The following is an 18,490-nucleotide window of genomic DNA, read 5'->3' as shown; positions in this document are numbered from 1 at the left end:
AGAGGTTGTGAAGGCTCAGCTATGGGAGGAGGTTCAGGAAGAAAGGCAACTCCACAGCAAACAAGCTCTCTCACTCATTTTGTTGAGCAAGGAGTAAAGGAACAGATCTCAGATGTATTCCAGTGCTGCAATTCAACCTGACTGGACAGTATCCAAGGCACGGCCTGGATTGAAACAGGCTGATAGCAGCCCATGGCAGCTGCAATTACCTCTGCTGGACAGATGGATCTTGCTTGTGCATTCCCCCCCACATCCAATTTCATTGTCACTTCCACCTACTGTTCTTTCTTTTGTAGGAGCTGTGGCCACAATCAGAATACAGCTATTCACTTTTCAGTTACCTCGCAGTCCTTGAAGCAGCACACAAGCAAGATAAAGAAGCCAGATATTACACAGATATTATCAGCAAAGAGCAGAAGATGAACCAGGAAATAAGAAGAAATTTCAACAAGAGAAAAATAACTGGGAAAAATGCGGGTGGCCCAAAGGAAGAGGAATCCTATTTCTTGCCTCTTGAAGAACGTGACTAGAGGGAAAGGATGGAAACATTGTCTGAATTGTTCATCAAAGATCCCAACAAGAATGCAAGATGAGCCAAAACCTCTACTATGTAAATCTGCAGGAAGAAGAAAAGGCACATTTTTCCACTTTGCTTTATTTTACACATATAAAATACACTTAAAATACTTCACATTGATTTTAGCAAATGCTTCTCTTCTAAAAACACCACAAAGTCTTTGCAGGTGGGCACACAGACCCGTCTCTCTCCCACAGCCTTCTAGCCCTTGGAAGCTGCCCAACATGTGGTGGGGGCACAGTTCCAGTCTGAGCTGATGCAGGGCATTCCTGCACATGTTCTTCCCAGCATCCAGCCTGCTGACTCAGCTCCTCAAGCTCCAACAGCAATTGCTTTGCAGGTACCTCCCTCTGCTGCAGTTTGAAACCATGCAAGGAAAGCAGTGCTCCACCTGAGTGCACTTGAGGAAACGTCACGCCTGGTGTCCAAAGTGTCTGACTATCTTTTCACTCTCTTTTTTCAGTTCCTCTATGTGAGCATCCAGGCACTCCAAGATGTGCTGGGATCTCAGTTCTTCCTCTTCCAGGTATCGGGCAGCTACTGAGCCAACTGAAGATGTAGGCAGGGGGCACTGAAGAGAGAAAGGGGCAGTGGGTATCTTGTTATTTCAGCTTTCAATCAGAAACACTGCCAACCAGTGAGACACCTAACTAAATAGCCCTCTAATTAAACAGCCCCCCCCGCATTTCTGCAACCCTGGCCCCAGGAGCATCATTCGGAATTGGCTGCTTACCTTCAGAAACTGGACTTTCACTTCTCTTACCAACCCCTCCACTGAAGATAACGAGAGGGTTTATGCTGTCACAGTACGATTCCAGAGCAGGGCACTGCAATCCCCCAATTGCTCTGCCAGTACCAGCCCTGACTCACTGCAGTCTGCATTTTGCTCCTTGTCTTCATAAAAATCCCCATGTGCATTACCATCTCACAACAGGGTTTCCAGAGAAGAGAACCGGGCTGCCAAACTGGGTGAGCACCAGGAGTCCCTCTATGCTTCCTTTTGTTCTGTATTAATGGCTTTCTGCTGCAGTCCCAAAGGGAAGCACAGCCAAACTCCCATGGCAGCTCACCGAACTGCCACGTCCATTCAGCCAGCAATGAACTATTCCAGATTCTTTCCTTCACAGTCAATGATTGTTCCTGCTAGTCATATCACTTACCCGCGAGTTCTGAACTTACACAGCAATAACACTGTAAGCTAAGCTTAAATGAAGGGTTGAAGAGAAACTTCCTGCACTGGGTCAGGAAGGTGAATTACAACAGGGCTGCTTCCCATTACAGAAAACTTGCCTCGGTGCCCTGGCAAGACAGTGTAACTGGTTATTCCCCAGCCCTGGAGACTCATGGCTTTCTGGCCTTTCTCCCTCTCAGACCACACTAAGCAAAAGACAGCGCATTCCCTTCTACTAAGTATCAACCCCTAGTGCTCCTCAATGTCTGACGTGGAACTGTTTGCATTTTAGCCCTTATCCTGCAATCTAAAGAGCTTCCATTCAGAATTTACAATTCCCTCAGCTCCTAACATTCATTTTCTGGGCATGCCCACAAAGCAATTTCAGCCTTGAAACAATTAAGACCTATTTTTGGTCTCAAAAAGACCTACAGACTTGACAAACCTCCTCTTACCCATACCTGGGCCCCACAAACTCTACTCTGAGTTCCCCATAAATTACAAATTGCTGTTGTCACGACTTACAGTACACAACCAGGGGGGAAGAAATCTCTACAGACTGCCAGTGACCACACATCTGGAGCAAGGAGCAGTACTCAGGCTTCAAGGCCTTCCCATACTACAGCCCCGCTTTGACATAGTCCAGCATACAATCAGTCTTGATGTCCCACTGCTACCTTCCACCTCTTCCCTGTTCAGTCAGTCTGCAGGCCAGTAATCACAGCAGGCATTGAGATATACGGTCTTAAATACCTCAGGCAAGAAGTGATTGAGCTCAGATTTCCTTTATGGTGGGAAAATGCTTCAGCAGCTGGGCTACATTAAGAGGATGGAGAAGGTGCAAACATTGCTTCCTATGAGAAAGATCACTGACTGGGAATATAACAACCTCTGCTTGTGTAATGAAGCGCTTCTTCCAGGCTCTCTTATCAGCTAACATAAATGGTGCAAAGCGCAACATGCTGACTACTGCAGTCCCGTTCAGAGGGGCCAAATTCACTGTAACGTGGTCCCAAACCAAAAGCTCAAGCAGAACTCTGAAGCAGCAGAGCAGGCTGTGGTGCACACTGATGTACAGCACTGGTACAGGGAGAACCACGAGCTTCTGGAACTTGCTCAGTAACAAACAGAACCTCACCCTAGAGAGCTCTGCTCAATAATTACATGACTCCCCCTTGTCCAAGTCATAACCATCCAGCACTGTTTTCACTGTTTTAGGCTTGACATATGCACACACCACACAGGCAGATCACAGATTCAAAGATCTGCTTCCTTTTGCCATATGAGAACTCAGTTGCATTACCAGTAGCTGAATGGTAAAACGCTTCTATAGAACCACTTACCAAAGGTACAGATTCTTGTTCATGATCCGACTGTTTGGATGCTCCATCTGGAAAATCTTTGCCATCATCCAGCACAAGGATGTCACCTGCAGCAAGGGTGGGTGACTCTGCACAGTTCCTCCTGTTGGTCTGTGTGGGTAGCTCAGCAGCCCCAGGGATAACAGCTCCCACTTCAGCAGGCAAAGGCTGGTTCCTCCGTCTCTGATGATGCTGAGTAGTCTTGTCAGGCTTGTGATGCATTTTCTCAGTCTGCTCATCCTGTTTATGCTGTGATTCTTGAGTTGTCCTGCAAGACAGGTGTGGAAACTTACCTGTCTGACAGTTTGCCTCTTAACAGCTGAATTTCAGCAAGAACGTGTGCAGAAATAACACTTAGCAGGCAGTTTACTGATAGGCAGTTTGGACTGTCAGGGCTCTCTCTCATTTCCACAGAACCCCCTGATGCACATCCAGTCATCAGGGAATTCCCTCACTCTCCTGCTACTGTAGATACCAAAAGCTACCATATGAACACATGCTAGAATGGAGAAGAGCTCGGCCAACTGTGCCAAGCCTAATCCTTGAACTGAAAGCAGCACATACTGCTTCTCTATCTAGAACAGAGGCGGTCAAATAATAGCTGGCTTTGCAGAATGCAAATCAGCTGGGACTAAAAACTACCGCCCTACTTCAAGCATAAAGGCAGATTCCTAAACAGTCCTTTTTGTTCTCACCTATATATCACATGCTGGAGAAAGATGCTGTTCATAAAGCACGTCATTAAAATCCCACACATCTTCATTCCTTCTGTTCTCCTTCATGGTAAGGAAACAGCATCCTTGGGTTATGCAACACTCACCTGTACTGCACATCCCTGGGCTCAGGCTCTTGGCTTTGCAGCTGCTGAGCGGTGCCCTCAGGTTGACTCTGGCAGACCTGGGTCGTGAGCTTCAGTTTCTCCCTGGCCTCTGATAGATCCTTCTTCAGCTGCTGGTTCTCTGATTTTAATTTGTTTAATTCCACAACATAATCTTCACTGAGTGCTCTCAGGGTGGCATCTTTTCCCTAACACAGAAGGGCTGATATTGAACACAGGTTTTGCAAGATACCATTAGACAAATCCAGAGCAAAGTCTGGCAAGTAATCCCTTAAAACATATTCTACAATCCCACTTTTGACTGGCAAAATTTTCACAGCTTTCATGAGAGCAAATCAATTACAAATGCCTCATTGTGTCTGCACTGAGACAACATGTTCATCTGCCTAGGAAAGGGAATCACTAGCGTCGCTGGCTGATGCTTTTAAAAACAGCCATGCAAATATGGACCAAGAGTTGCTCAGATGTAGCTCTAGGCTGGTAGTACTTCCTAAGCTGGGAACACTTGGGTGACACCCCAACAAACTGCCTCAGCCTGAGCAGCAACCCAGACAGCACAACAGCAAGCTGTACTGGGTACTTCTTAGGGGTGTGGGGGAACACATACCCCAGTGGTTTAGCTGCTGCTGAGAAGTAACCACTCTCACTGTCAACAGCTTGCTCCTCCCCATCTTCTCCCTCCCTAGACCCACCCCCCCACGTGGACCTCCAGCACACCCAGCTCCACCTTTTCCAGCATCTCTGAGAGGTGACGGTTCTCCAACTTCAAGGTCTCCAGCTGAACGAGAATCACCTGAAGAAACCCAGAGGCAAACAACAGCTCAGAAAAAGAACACCATGTGCACATGCCATTTCCCAGCCTCAATTCAAGTAAAAAAAGCACGCTTTCAACCATTATTCCTGCACCAGCACAGGGAACACCATGCAAGTAACTGCGCGCACTCATTCATTTAGCTTCCAAAGACATCATCACGCAGACCTATTTAATGTGAGCAATCTGAAAGAACTCAGTGGGACTGCCTGTCACAGGTCTGAAAAGCAGGAAGACAGATCCACCGCCAGTCAGAAGATTGCACCAGAAGGCTCTCAACGCCTTTGTTTAAAGGCTGCAGACAGAAAGGAATTATGAACACAGCAGGGCGGTATTCCAAGCCCTCAGATCCCTCGAGGAGACAGCACACAAGCCTTTGGCTGCTTTTACCCTGTGCTCCACTGCTTTCCTCTCCGCTCTTTCAATCTCCATCCTCAGCTGCTGTTCTAAGCCTGACGTGGAGCCGCCTGCAGAGGCGATGGTGATGTCCCTCTGGTGTAACTCCTGCGTCAACCTCGAGATTTCCTTCCTCATCCCTTCCAACTCACCCCTGTGAATCTGTTCAGCCTGAGAGAGCTGCTCTTTCAGCTGGAGGAAGATTTAAAAGATGTTTGAGCAAAACAGGGAAAGCGTTGGACATAAAATCACATAAAATCTAAGCAGCGGAAAGCAAAAAAAAGCTCTATGTAAAAACCCCTTTGCACACGCACGACTCCGAGCCGCCCCATCCCAATCCCTTTCCACACCACAAACAAGGCTGTGGAGGACTGAGCAGCCCCTCAGTCAATGAAAGCACAGGACCCCGAGCCAACCAGAGTGCGACCAAAGGCCCAGTACCTTCCCTGGGGACGTGCAGTAACACTTTCATAACACAAATGAGCCGTCTGCCACTCTGCCTTCCTAAGGCAGAGATGGTATCTTTAAATAGCCTTAGCTTGACCTTTCTTATTTGAATTTGTCCAAATGCTTTTGATTCAATAGTAGCTTGTAGCAACTAAAGCTGCCCTTGGCAAACATCCACAAGCAAGCTATGCACAGGGTAAAAATACACCTCTTTGTTTTCCTAACTCCATTTGATGACCACTAGTCCCCGTATTATGAGAGAATAATCATTCTCTATTTATGTTCCACATGATAGGCATGGCTTTATTTTTAGTACATTCAATCTCATTTGTCTCTTTTCCAGTTTGGTAAATCCTATTCCATTCGGCTCCTTGGATAAGAACCACACCATCCTTCTGGTCATCTTTTTCCATACCTTATCTTGTTATCTTAAATCCCTTTGAGATACCAGACCCAAATTGCATACAGATTTCTTGTAGGAATACCAAATGTTGATTCAGTGCTGTAACAGAATGACAACACAGTGCAACTTCTTCCCTAACATTCCACACCATTAACCAGAAATGCTGAGCACCCAAAGCTCCAGGATTTTGCTGTGATTGACAATTAGTTCAGAAAACAGAAGCAGATGATCTCTGCAGAGATCCATGTAAACACCACACAGTGATTTGTGTCCATGTCACCTCGATGCCTCCCAAGCAGACAGAACAGAAACAACCATAACAAATCTCTTTGCTCTTCACAGGCTTGTAGAAGATTAATCAACTGGGTGAATGTTGGGTTTTGTGGACTCAGGCAGGATCTGCACCTCTGCACATTCAGAATAAGGGATGAAAGACTTCCACAAAACCAAGGTTTTGTTCAAGTCCCAACTGCTCAATTCACTCATAGACTAGAAGATAATTTGAAGCCACAGATCAAGTCAGATGAGATGTGTTACATCCAAACATATTCCTTCCCTGCTCCTCTTCTAGTCTGGAGCCAATAGGAGGCTTAAGCTCAGTATTCTGGGCCTGACTTTCTTTGCACAGCTGCCCCCTCCAGCATCAGTTTGAGAGCATCCAGCTTACACAAAGCAAGCTGCACAGCCATGCACGGAAACCTTTCCATCTCCCCTTGGCCAGATCTGTTCCCTACCCTTCCCAGGTCCCTGCCTCCACATCACCCCTGGCCTTGGCTCCCATCCACGCTTTGCTAACAGAGCCCTGCAGCCTCTATGAGGCACACGATGCTCACGGGGAACTGCTGACTCCACAAGTGCCTTTCCCACTCTCCAGGAACAAAGCGATCTCACCTTTTTAATCTCTGCCTTTGACTCAGTACGGTGTTCTTCCATTGACTGCAGCTCTTTGATACTCTCAGCCAGCTCTTCGCTCAGCTGTACACACCTTGCATTTGAAGACACCAGGCTGGGTGCCAAACGTAAAACTACAGGTTAGAATACCCCAAGAAGGAGAACATGGTCAGGATAAACTTTGATCTCTCAAGCAGTTTCTCATGTCATAACTGAAACTGGACTCTAACCCAAACATTCCCTAGCAATCCTTCGGGCCTGTGTACCAAAATCCTTTCAAAAGGGCTGGGGATGCTGATGTAATAGATACGGTGGTTTCTCATATGTTTCTTTGTCATAATGAGATTGCCAGCTTCCCATGCAAACATCTGTCTGAAAACCACCGACTCAAAGAGGAAAACTCGCTTCTAATTCTTATTTCACGGGTTTAGATCAGGTTCTTACAAGCTGCCTGACAAAGAATCCATAACCTATTACAAATGAAGGTGCTAAGCCTAAGCAAGCCAAAACCCTGAAAACACCCACAGCGTGCAGTGAAAAGCAGCCAGCCAATTAGCAAAACAGTCTCGCTATTAAACTCCAAAATGAATAGCATTTGATTTCTTTCAGCCTTTGATATTTTAAATAAGCCTACAAAATAATAATAATAATAATCAGAGAGACTGCTGAATCTGATGAATACAAAACATTGGGCATTGCATTGCTATCCAGGTTTCATTGCAGAGCTGGGGGAAGCGAGCAGACAACTACCTGTCCTCCAAGTGAGTCACCTCTGCCTGCAAGTGCTGCTCCTTCTCCTGGGCAACATCCAGCTGCAGGAGTATATGCTCCAGCCCTGGAGAAGACATCTGCTTCTCCTGCAAGCGTTCCTCCAAGGCCCTAAGCAGAAACACCAAATCTAAACTCAATTAATTCCCATTGAATTAACTGAAAAGTCCACAAAACCCAACAGTTGTGAACAGCAGCACATGCACTGCGAGTACACAATGGATGCCAGCCCACTTTGGAGTTCCAGCATCTGTCCTCAGTGGGAGAACACGACATGAGAGCAAAAGCATGGATGGTACCTGATGAGGATTTCCTTTGTGTGAAGAGTTTCAGTCATCCGGGCCAGCTCCTTCTGCAATTGCTCCTGGTGCAGCTTGGAGCTGTCAATGAAATCCTCCTGAGACTGCAGGGTGGCTCTGAGCTCCATCTTCTCATCCTGTAACACCTGCATGGGAAGAAGAAATGGCTGCTGTAGAAGGCTTACAAAGGCTCACTGCTTTACATTCAGCTTCCCAACCATTCCTCCACTGACCTCAAGCATTTTCTTGGATTGCTTCAGTTCTTCTTCAATTCTCTGCTGGTCTTCCATAATCATGCGATTGTTTTCAGTCAGATCATCCACCCTCATGTTAAGCCTCTCCACCTCCAGCTCGTTGGCACAGATAGTGTCATTGGCTCTCTCCAGCTTGCTGGTTAAGTGCTGCATTTCTGATCGACTCGCCAGCTCCACTGACTCCAGAATCTGCTTCCGACTGGCAAGTTGAGTCTGCTAACAGCAAGTGGTTTGCATTTGCTTGTATTTTGTATTTGTACATTGGTACTAAAGTGAAATTATAGACATTACAGCATCCCAAAGCTCTGTTCAAAAATACTGTCTATTTCTTGGAGCAACAAGTCACTCTTTCACAGGAAGCCTGACTGTCTGTCCTCCAGGGAATTAGGGAAGCACTGCTCCAGGGCTACAAGGCAGGGAAAGCTTCTGAAGGTAGGTAGAACAAAAACCCAAGGGGCCCCTCTGATTCCAAAAGGGGTTCAAAGAGGGTCTCTGAAAAGAAGATCACAAATCACCCAAGCTGTCCAACCATGAGCTAAGGACAAACTGCCTGGCATTTTCTGCCCATTAACCAGCACAGAAGGTTTGCGAATAGCACAGGATGGCCTGGGTTGAAAAAGACCACAATGACCATCAGTTCCAACCCCCTGCTATGTGCAGGGTCACCAACCAGCAGCCCAGGCTGCCCAGAGCCACATCCAGCCTGGCCTTGAATGCCTGCAGGGATGGGGCATCCACAGCCTCCTTGGGCAACCTGTTCCAGTGCGTCACCACCCTCTGGGTGAAAAACTTCCTCCTAAACCTCCCCTGTCTCAGTTTAAAACCATTCCCCCTTGTCCTATCACTGCCCACTGGTTCCCCCTCCTGTTTATATGCTCTCTTCAAGCATTGGAAGGCCACAGTGAAGTCTCCCTGGAGACCACGCACAAACTAGAGATGACCCAATCATTACCTCCACATCAGGTCAGAAAGCAGTTCCTGGCTCACAGGGAGGAAAAAAGCCCCACCAAGCAGATGAAACCCTGAACTGGGTGCAACCACCAATTATGCTTTGCTTTATGCAGTAAAATACGTCCTTCTCACAGCTTGCTCCAATGCTCGCTTTGAATGTTTCATTGTTTTAATGGCAGACAAAAAAAAACGCGTATATCATAGTTATAAGGAATGCCTGACTGGCAAACAATGTGTGCTGTATTATTTACAGGCACAATGCTTTATTTCATAGCATTTCTTTCCACGTAGTTGTGGAAATTTAATAAGCCAGCTCTCATGTAAGCTTCTAAGAATGATTCCCTCCACCTCTTCCCTTTTTGTACAGTACCTTCTAATTTCTAAAGGCTGAAACAAAATATTGGAGAAGTCCTTTCCTCCCCGTTTCTAAGAGCAGCAATTCCTGCCGGCTTCAGAATCACCCCTTGTCTGACACACAAAGCCTCACAGCCGAGCAGGCTGCAGGAGCACTGCCTTTGGAAGGCTGGGGTATAATTTGGATTAAAGCCTTTTCATTATTTGAATAGTCGTGACAGAAAACGTAATCAAGAAGGGGCAAGAGTTCAGCATCTGGCCTCTCGTGGCCCAGTGAGACACCGTGGCACACCTGAGCATTTATTTCTGCATTAAGGAGATACTTCAGCAAATCGTCCTTTCCAGGCACAGGACACACAGAGAAATCAAAGTTACCCCGCGGACTTGGAGGGCTGTGTGTGTTATGTGGAGGTGCTCAGCCCTGCATGAGACTGCCATAGGCTGCACTGACAGGTGTGAGGAAAGCCAGCTGAAAGATGGGAGCTGCTCTGTGGTCACAGATCTCAGCTTGACCTCATGCCAGCAAGCAGCCAAGCATACAAAATGCACCGAAGCATCCCAGAGAAGAACTGAGTGCTCTCCCACTGGGCCTTCCAAAGAAAGAAAGGGCTCAGGCAGTCTGCAAGCAGGAACTGTGCACCCAACTTACCTACACTGCTAAGGAAAAACCACCCCAAATTAATGCTCTTCTGCTAAGCAGTCAGTTCCTCTGTTCCCCATGATAGCAGCCCGCGCTCCAAGGACACATCTGCTCTCAGACAATTGAGCTATCAGCGACACAAAGACAGCAGAGCAGCAAGACCTTCTGCTCAGCGACTCTCTCTGCATCATAGATCTGCTGGTGTCAGCCTCTCACAAAGCCCCTGTCAGAGCCAGCTTCAGCCCTGCCATCACACACGTCCTCCTCCTCGCAGGAGCTCCCACTCAAGAGCAGCTCAGGAGCTCATTAAGTGTGAAGTCCCCAGCAAGAGCTTCTTATCCGTGCCTGCTGTGATAGTGGCAGCGTGATGGCACAGCTGTGCTCTGGGTCAGTTCACCTGGCTCTGCTGCAGCACCACTAACTCACCCCATGACCAGCTTTTCAGGGACAGCAACCCCACTATTCCTTGCCTGTAGGAGATGAAAAAGAAAGGGAAGGAACAGGTCTGAAAAATGTTGTTTCTTCTTCACTTGGTGGAAGTATCTGCCGTTGGGGAAGGCTGCTTTTCAACCCCATGCTCTGAGCTGGATGCAGAAGGTACATATTTAGCTATTGGCAGGTAAACAGCTTCAAACTAAACGACCTGATGGAGCAGCTGCTTTCAAACATCGTTTGCTGTGGTCTCTGGCTCTCAGGGAAAGCTTCGTCCTACGGTCTTCTCTGCTAATTGGAGCGGGGGAGTGAGAGCAGCAAGAGGTTTACCTAACTTCTGTTGACAGACTCTGGATCTTTTTTCCACTCAGCACTCAGACACGTAAAGCTTATTCCACTGGGACATTAAAAGTCATTTCAATGGCAACCTAAACTGGATTCAAGCCTGAGAGATTTCATTAGTCTCTTCCCCCCTCCCTGCCCTCCCACCTGCTGCACAACAGAACAGAAACTTTCAACACGTATTAACCATACCTGAATGAGCTCGGACTGCTCAGCCAAAGCCTTCCTCTGTGCTTCCAGAGATGCCACCTGCTGCTGGTAGAGCAAACGCTGCTTCTCCCAGTCAAGTGATTTTTGACGGAACTCCTGCAAGGACAGCAGGGTTGGCTCAGAGCAACACATCCACACAGCTGACAAGATTTGCCCCCTCCCAGCTCATACCCATGTTTTCTCTCCCTCCCCACCACATCCTCACGCTCCTTCCCCCACAGCAGGGAAACCATTAACCAGCCATCTGATGCACCAACTCAGCAGCACAAAACCCCTCTCACACTGTGCTCGCTGCGTTCCCCTCTCCCTCCCAGCTGAAAATATCAGTGTCAATTATTGCTGTTTACAAACGTTAAGTGCTAAAAGGCTCACAGCTCATCACGTGGATTTGCTGTCAGAGGTTTAGCAACACGGACTGACTTTAGCTTGCAAAACAGGCCCTCCCTGGAATCGTTGGCAACCGCTAACTGCAGAGCTCTAATGCTATCCTCAGCTCCAGCAATTGGATGCTACATCTTATCCATGCCTCTGTTAGCCTTGTCTAGAGGGTACACTGGGGAAAAGCAGAGCATGGTAAAACCCAGCACAGCAGAGATTGAGACATGGCTGAGAAGAAGTTTCATTTGTAGCTCCTCCTCCCTCCAAGAAGTGAGATGACAACCTCACCACACGGGCTTTCATTTCACTCACACAATTAATTACTCTTCCAGCACTTTCTTCCTTTTACTCAACTGCAGAATAAGATCTTCAAAATAGTTTACCCTGCGTACTTAGAGGCCTCGGTGCAGGAAACAGTCTTTATTACACAAGCAATCGAGAAGAGCTTCATTAAGAGAGTAGATGGAGAGTACATCTGAACCAGGATTCACAGTGCCCTTCCTAGTTGTCTGAATAGAGTCACCAGTGAAGCCCGAAAGGCAGTTCATCCATAAGAACCAATTAGCAGCTGCTTCCCCATGGCCCACCTCCAGCTTCCTGCTCAGTCGGCTCATTTCAACCTGGTCATCCCCTTGCCTCTTGTTGGCTTCTTCTCTTGCCTCTCTCAGCTGTTTCTTCTGCAGCTTCTCGTAGCTTCTCTTCAGCCTGGCCAACTGCAAGAATTCAGCAAGAGGGGCAACTTTGTTCAAGGCCAGCGGGCAGGAATTAAATAGCACATTGAAGGAAGGCAAACAAAATAGCTTCACGCAAACAATTCCCCCAATCAAGGCCACACAGCTTGCAAATGAAGATTTCTATTTGTATAATGAGCCTATTATACTGATAGGATCACAAAATACGCTGAGTGGTATAAGAGGAGCAGGATGCCACGCTTAAGTCGTGACATCAGCAGCTCCAATTAGACCTCTGTCTTATCACAATGAGAGCATGACTGAAATATCGATCAGATGGAGGTCTATATGTAGCTGTTAACATGGCACCTCCTCTCTCTACAGGCAGCCCCAGGACTCTGTAACAGCAGAAGAACCTGAGGTCCATCTCCTGGTGCCAACCACAGGGACAGTTCTACATTCTTAGAGGTTAAAGTGAAGCTCAGGTGAGGAGTGGAACTCTCCCGCTCGGCAGGAGGAGGAAGATTAGAGAACTGCCATTATACATAACATCAACACTACTTCATCTGTCATCCTCTGCTCAGATACACGACGTACTTCACAATAACTGGAAAATGCCAACAGAAAATAACACTCCTACGCCTACTGCTTGAATGCTGAACTCTTATCAGAAGCAAAAGTGAGGAGAAAACTGCTGACATTTAAGTGACCCTCTGTGCAAATCACCACTCGCAACTTGCACAGATTTCTCCATCTGATGAGCTCCCCAACTCAAGCATTTAAACAAGTTTCCAAATGGTCCCTATGAACCTCAGAAGACATCATTCCCGATTTGGGAACCCATGGAGAACTTATATCTGAATCAAGACCCCATGATTCGGATCCACACAGTGGTCAGGAAAGGTTCTCCAGGGTCCTGAGTCAGGAAGGTGCTTAAGCACATTCATTGAGAATGTGTTTTGCCAAATGAGTCAGCAGATTCCAAGCACTGGTTTATCCTTTCAGCAACCTCCATGAGGTGGACACTGTACCTGTAATTTTACTGGTGATGGTGGTAAACTGAGATAAAATCTATCTACCCAAACAGTACTAAAACAGACTAAGGAACACTGCAGCTTAATGCCATCTACATGGGTAAAACACCAGTGCAGTGCAGTTTTAACCACAAGACACACACTATATTCTAGCCATTGCAATATAGCCTGATCTGGCCAAAGCACCTTAGCCTTGCTCTGCAGCCTATCCACTATTTCAGCTGGAACATCTCCTGCTAATCACACTGAGCAGTAAGGTGTTGTAAATGAGGACAGATGCCTTCTGTCACCAAAGCTGAGGCTACCAAATTAATTTAAGTTATGGCTCACAGTGAGCATCAACCAAGCTGAACTCTCCGGGGAGAAAAGGTCAGTGCTCTGCTGGCTGCTCATGCCACTTAACTCAATGCTTCTGACAAGCAAGTGGAGACAGGCAGAACAAAGGCACCAACATGGAATGCTGCTGTTCCACCTGCAGGACACTGTGTGTGTACCACCCTGCATTGAACAAGGAGCTTGTCGAGATGGAAGCTCTGAAATCACTTCTTGCAAACTGATATGGTTTGAGAGAACACAGGTCCCGTCAAATAAAATCAGACTCAGTGGAAGCAAAATGATGATGAGGCTGCGTACTGATCTGATCTCAGTTTCTCCATACAATCAAGGCCGGTTCCACCACCACCCATTTTAATTTAAGGAAGTGCTGAAGGAGCAAACTGCTGCTGCCTGTACCCATAGCAACTTCCATATGAGGGCTGTGGTGACTATGATTGGCAAATACAGGAAGATTTTGCACTAAAACTCTGCAGATGTTTAACTCATGGAAATTGCAGCTTAGAACATGTTCTTATTCCTGCAGATTTCTTTGTCACCACGTTCCCCTGATGTGCCCAAAAGAGGGCCAGCAAAGCACAAAAACATCACTCTGAGCTCAGTGCTCTCTTCTGTAAGAGAAGAGAATGGGAAGCTTTAAAACCATGGCACTTAAGCAATGGCAATGATGCCAAACATTTCACCTACCTGGTCACATATCAACAGGGAATTAAAAACCGACCTTCTCCTTTTGAAACTCACCTCCTCTTGAAACTTCTTCAGCTGCTGCTCATATTCCCTAACCAAGTCCTGTTTGGCTGCTTCAGTGTCTTCCAGCTGCTGCCGCAACTTGCCAACCTGAACCAAGAATTACAAAGCAGATGAACTGAGACAGAGCACACTGTCAGCAAACAGAGGGATTAGTCTTCATTTCATAAGTATACACAGTAGTGGAAGTGGCAAAGGAATGTTAAGAGATCCCAGTTTTCTAAGCTGGGGTCAGTCCTTTTGAAACAAATTAAGCTTATGTCCACATCTCTGGTTGGATGGGATGAGAACAGTCTCAGATTTGGCCTCGTGTTTTCAAGCTGTGTCTGCCTTCCGCTGGCTGAGATGAAGCTGACACTTTTGCCTTGTGACAATGTCATTTTCATGTTCATTATAAGTATCCATTATGATTTCAAACTATCTATTAAGGGAAGAGATGGCAGTGCCATCCTCTTACCCCAGTGGGATGAAGCAGAGATGTCAAATAACACATGGACAAAGAAAGAAGCAGTGCTTTGAAACTCTTGGGAAAGGTTTCCCTTCTCTTGATCCAGATCTTCCCATTCCTCTTCCTTTCTCCCCTGACTCTTTTCCCTTTTCCCATCCACAATCACCTTCCTAACTGCAGGTCCAGAACACAGTGGGCCAATAAACAGGATTGGCGACCCTGCTCATAGCAGAGGGGTTGGAACTGGATGAGCATCGTGGGCCTTTGCAACCCAGGCCATTCTGTGATTCTACGAAACAGCAGAAAAAACTCAACTGAAATCTGATGAAACAAACAGAAACGCAGATCCACATTCAGCCTTTACGTACCTCTTTATGCTTTTCCTCCAGTGCAGCCCTGGCAGAGGAAAGTTCCTGCTCTCGAACACCCAAACAAGCTTCCAGAGCCTGGGTCTGTCCTTCCCATTCTGCCTTCTTGTGAGCCACCATGATGTCGATCTGCTTCATCAGCTCCTGCAGCTCAGCTTCGCAGGATGTCAGGAACCCACTGCTGGAAGGGACAGAGCTTCAGGTCACAAAGAGGAGCACAGAGGTCCCACATCCCCACAGTAGTGACACCAGTGACACCAGTGATTGGTGCGGAACATCGCTGGGCAGAGACCTAAACTTGGCAGTGACTAATGGGGCATGCTTTGGAAACCCCAGTCAGAGCACATGCAGTGTGTTTTGTTTTCTAATGTCACAGCAAGCCCCTATGACCACTGGTCCCTTTATCTTGGTACTACGCATTACCTAAATAAACCACAACTTATTCTGCCCATACTTTGCATTTCCCCTTAATGCTCTTTTATACCCCCTTTCAGTCACCAGAGAAACCTCTCAGCTCCCGAAAACAAAAGCATATCACAAATGCAGACAAACCCCTACGTTGGTTGGATGACAACATGATAATGAAGAATAAAACATCCCCAACCCATTGGGGAAAGCACGCTCCCTGGCGATGCCGCAGCTTCTAATTTGTGCAGTAATTATTGAAGCCAATTCAACCAAGCCCTGTAAAACTTCACAAGTGCTAAGCTAAGGACGGTATGAAGGCTTGCAAGATACAGCCCTGGAGGGCTGTGAACTCCATGATCATCTTCACCCATTTAATTTGACTGTCAAATGGAAGGCTCTGAAAAGGAACGGAAATCAATAGGTGAAGGGATTGAAATTTCCCTGCTCCCCCAGAGCATACATACCCAGCCTTCACAAGCTGACAGATCTTCTATAGGGAAAGAAGTAGCTCTCAGAGCAGCCAAAAGCAGTTAAATTGGATGTTCACCCCGGCCTGCGAGTTACCCAAAAATTAGCAGCTATTATGCACAGCAAGAACACCTCCTGCTCAGCATCTGCTGATACACAGCTATGTCTAGACTGCATTTATACAACCAGTTAACTGCAAAAGATACAGCACTGAGTCACCTCCTCAAAGACGGCAATGGAAATGGTGTCAGTGCCTTTAGTTTTGTGTTTGTTTGATAAATGAAGCCTTGTTATTCCATCTCCAAGCCCACAAGCCTTCACCTAAGGGTTCCTCAGGGTGTCTGCAGCTCCAGCACAAGCAGGAAGTAATCAGGTGCTCTCAGCATGTCTCATTAACCTCACCGGGCTCTTAAGAAAAGGATTTACTCACTCTTCTACTTAGCACCGCACTGCAAGGCAGGAGGGGGCTTTTTAAAGGGGAAAACAAAGGGATAACGTTCTTAGAGAGGCAAAATACAGACTGCAAGGCGCTGAGGGACCGCTGCAAAGTGCCGAAGCAGCCACGTCGCTGTGCGCTGCATCCATCCGCCTGCAGAAGGTACCGAGGGTCTCATTGACACCATGGGAGCTTGGCAGAAGAGTGGCAAGGAGCGTTAAGAGGGAAGCCCCGCGGTGAGGCTGTTGTAAAGGCCGGGCACACAGCGGTGCATACATACATACGTACATACATACCTCCCCTGGCCATTCCTCTGCATGCCTGCCAGCAGAGCCTCCATCACCCAGCGCCGGCGGGGTCAGCAGGGGGGAAACCACGCAAAGCAGCGGCCACCGCATCCACGGGCAGCGGGAGGGGAAAGGTGGGGGAAATAGAGGGGCAGCAGGAAGGGCAGAGACACGAAGTGACGGGGCAGAGAAATGGTTGGTTGTACGGAACAAGAAGGTACCGCACAGTGAGCGGACCGCACCGACCGCACCGAGCCCACCCGCAGGGCGCTGCCGGCCGGGGAGGGGAAGGAACGGAGGCGGCGGCGGGTGATGACGGTACAGCGGGCGCCGGAACATCGCTGCGGGATGGGGCGGAGCGCTGCCGGCAGAACCGAGCGCGTTGGGGCCGCTCGAGTCCCCGCGGGACGGGGCTGGTACGGAGCTACCTCGGAGGGTGAGGATGGACAGCGAGGTGCAGCGGGACGGCCGCATCCTGGACCTGATCGATGACGCGTGGAGGGAGGACAAGCTGCCGTACGAGGACGTGGCCATCCCGCTGGTAGGTGGAGCACAGAGCCACATCCAGCCCGGCCTTGAATGCCTGCAGGGATGAGGCATCCACTGCCTCCTTGGGCAACATGTTCAGTGCGTCACCACCCTCTGGGTGAGGATCCTCCCCTTCCCTGTTCGCACAGGTGTAAGCCGGCCAAAATCACGGCATCTGATAATGCCTGCAAAGAGACATTGCCAAATTGCAGTGACATCATTCAGCCCTTACAGCACAGTGTGGCATCACTCTTGGAAGAAGAGCAGCTCCTTCTCAGCAGAGGAGGCAGGAAGCAGCTGCCCTCCTCCAAAACCAATAATAACCAATGCAGCAACACGGGGAGCAAATAACACGAGGAAGTCAAATGAAATCGCATTTAAACTCTCCTTCCTCCCCCCTGCATGCTGAGCAGCTTGGTGTTGTATCTCCTGTTGTTACAGCACAGCCACAGCAGAGCTCCACATGCAGCAAGAGGAAGGATTTCTCACCTTGCCATAAGAAAGCGATATGTTACAAAGCCAGCTGTCTTAATAGAGCTACGGTAAATGCAGTATCTGTATTCTGGGCAGCAACAAAGAACCACAATCTAAACAAGCAATGGAATAATTGCACCGTGTTATTATTTACTTATTTTGCATTTTCTCTATATTCTCCTTCACTGCGTGTGCAGTCTGAGTACATAGCAAGGCCCCGGGGCCCTGGAAAGCCAATTTACCTTTCAGATGAAGCATCATAATCATATGAAAAGCACATTGTTCCTCCCTGGGCTCAGTAATATTTTAACTGAATCTGGATGTATGATATGTATTGTTCAGATGCCCCCTCCAGTCTCATTTGTGGATTTTTTTGTATTTATTCATAGGAAGTCTTCGTCACCAGCTCCTTTTTAGGCAGCTTGTTATGCACTGAATGCATTGTACCTTTTTTCTTCTTGTCGTTCTCAGAATGAGCTCCCTGAACCAGAGCAAGACAATGGAGGCACAACTGAGTCTGTGAAAGAGCAAGAAATGAAGTGGACGGATTTATCTCTGCAGTATCTCCATGAAAACGTCCCTCCCACAGGAAACTGATGAATCCGGGGGCATTTCACGACAAATTCTCTGTTAACTTATTCTTTACTTGGTGCCAATTCTGTTCTTAAGTGTTTTCTACACATGATAAAAAATGTGTTTTTTCACCATCTGGAGTTGTTCTTATATGTCAAAACTGGGGATGGGATGTTTGTGACCGTGGAGGTT

At 47.6% G+C, this 18,490-nt stretch overlaps 2 protein-coding genes across 9 annotated transcripts; one reads left to right on the top strand and one right to left on the bottom strand.

Moving 5' to 3' along the window:
- Nucleotides 1-637: 637 nt before the first annotated feature.
- On the bottom strand, nucleotides 638-17,059 carry CEP63 (centrosomal protein 63). 8 transcript variants are annotated; one of them, XM_015871236.2, is made up of 14 exons: nucleotides 16,733-17,059; nucleotides 15,125-15,305; nucleotides 14,303-14,398; nucleotides 12,111-12,236; nucleotides 11,128-11,241; nucleotides 8,196-8,432; nucleotides 7,963-8,108; nucleotides 7,646-7,774; nucleotides 6,896-7,010; nucleotides 5,149-5,346; nucleotides 4,675-4,740; nucleotides 3,930-4,135; nucleotides 3,092-3,377; nucleotides 638-1,148 (listed from the first exon to the last, which is right to left on the bottom strand). In XM_015871236.2, the coding sequence occupies exons 1-14, from the start codon at nucleotides 16,774-16,776 to the stop codon at nucleotides 990-992; spliced, it is 2,103 nt and encodes a 700-aa protein (XP_015726722.1). In that variant the 5' UTR covers nucleotides 16,777-17,059; the 3' UTR covers nucleotides 638-989. The 8 variants fall into 8 exon arrangements, with proteins under 8 accessions (XP_015726722.1, XP_015726723.1, XP_015726724.1 ...); XM_015871237.2 differs by having other exon boundaries at nucleotides 8,196-8,429; XM_015871238.2 differs by having other exon boundaries at nucleotides 15,125-15,302.
- On the top strand, nucleotides 17,055-18,434 carry ANAPC13 (anaphase promoting complex subunit 13). The gene is made up of 2 exons (XM_015871243.2): nucleotides 17,055-17,264; nucleotides 18,197-18,434. Exons 1-2 carry the CDS (start codon nucleotides 17,166-17,168, stop codon nucleotides 18,320-18,322), a joined length of 225 nt encoding a protein of 74 aa, XP_015726729.1. The 5' UTR covers nucleotides 17,055-17,165; the 3' UTR covers nucleotides 18,323-18,434.
- The last annotated feature ends 56 nt before the right edge of the window (nucleotides 18,435-18,490 follow it).

This window comes from Coturnix japonica, chromosome 9 (assembly GCF_001577835.2).
Source record: "Coturnix japonica isolate 7356 chromosome 9, Coturnix japonica 2.1, whole genome shotgun sequence".
NCBI lineage: Eukaryota > Metazoa > Chordata > Aves > Galliformes > Phasianidae > Coturnix > Coturnix japonica.
The sequence above is the reverse complement of the archived record's forward strand: the minus strand, read 5'-3'. Positions and strand labels throughout refer to the sequence as shown.

Excerpts from the sequence above, each read along its gene's own strand:
- CEP63 (XM_015871236.2), bottom strand. The coding sequence starts at position 16,776 with ATGGAGGCTCTGCTGGCAGGCATGCAGAGGAATGGCCAGGGGAG. Across the intron at positions 4,741-5,148 it reads GGAAAGCAGTGGAGCACAGG|GTGATTCTCGTTCAGCTGGA; the intron begins GTAAAAGCAGCC and ends GGGTTTCTTCAG. Across the intron at positions 4,136-4,674 it reads TCTCAGAGATGCTGGAAAAG|GGAAAAGATGCCACCCTGAG; the intron begins GTGGAGCTGGGT and ends CTTCTGTGTTAG.
- ANAPC13 (XM_015871243.2), top strand. The coding sequence starts at position 17,166 with ATGGACAGCGAGGTGCAGCGGGACGGCCGCATCCTGGACCTGATCGAT. Across the intron at positions 17,265-18,196 it reads AGGACGTGGCCATCCCGCTG|AATGAGCTCCCTGAACCAGA; the intron begins GTAGGTGGAGCA and ends TGTCGTTCTCAG.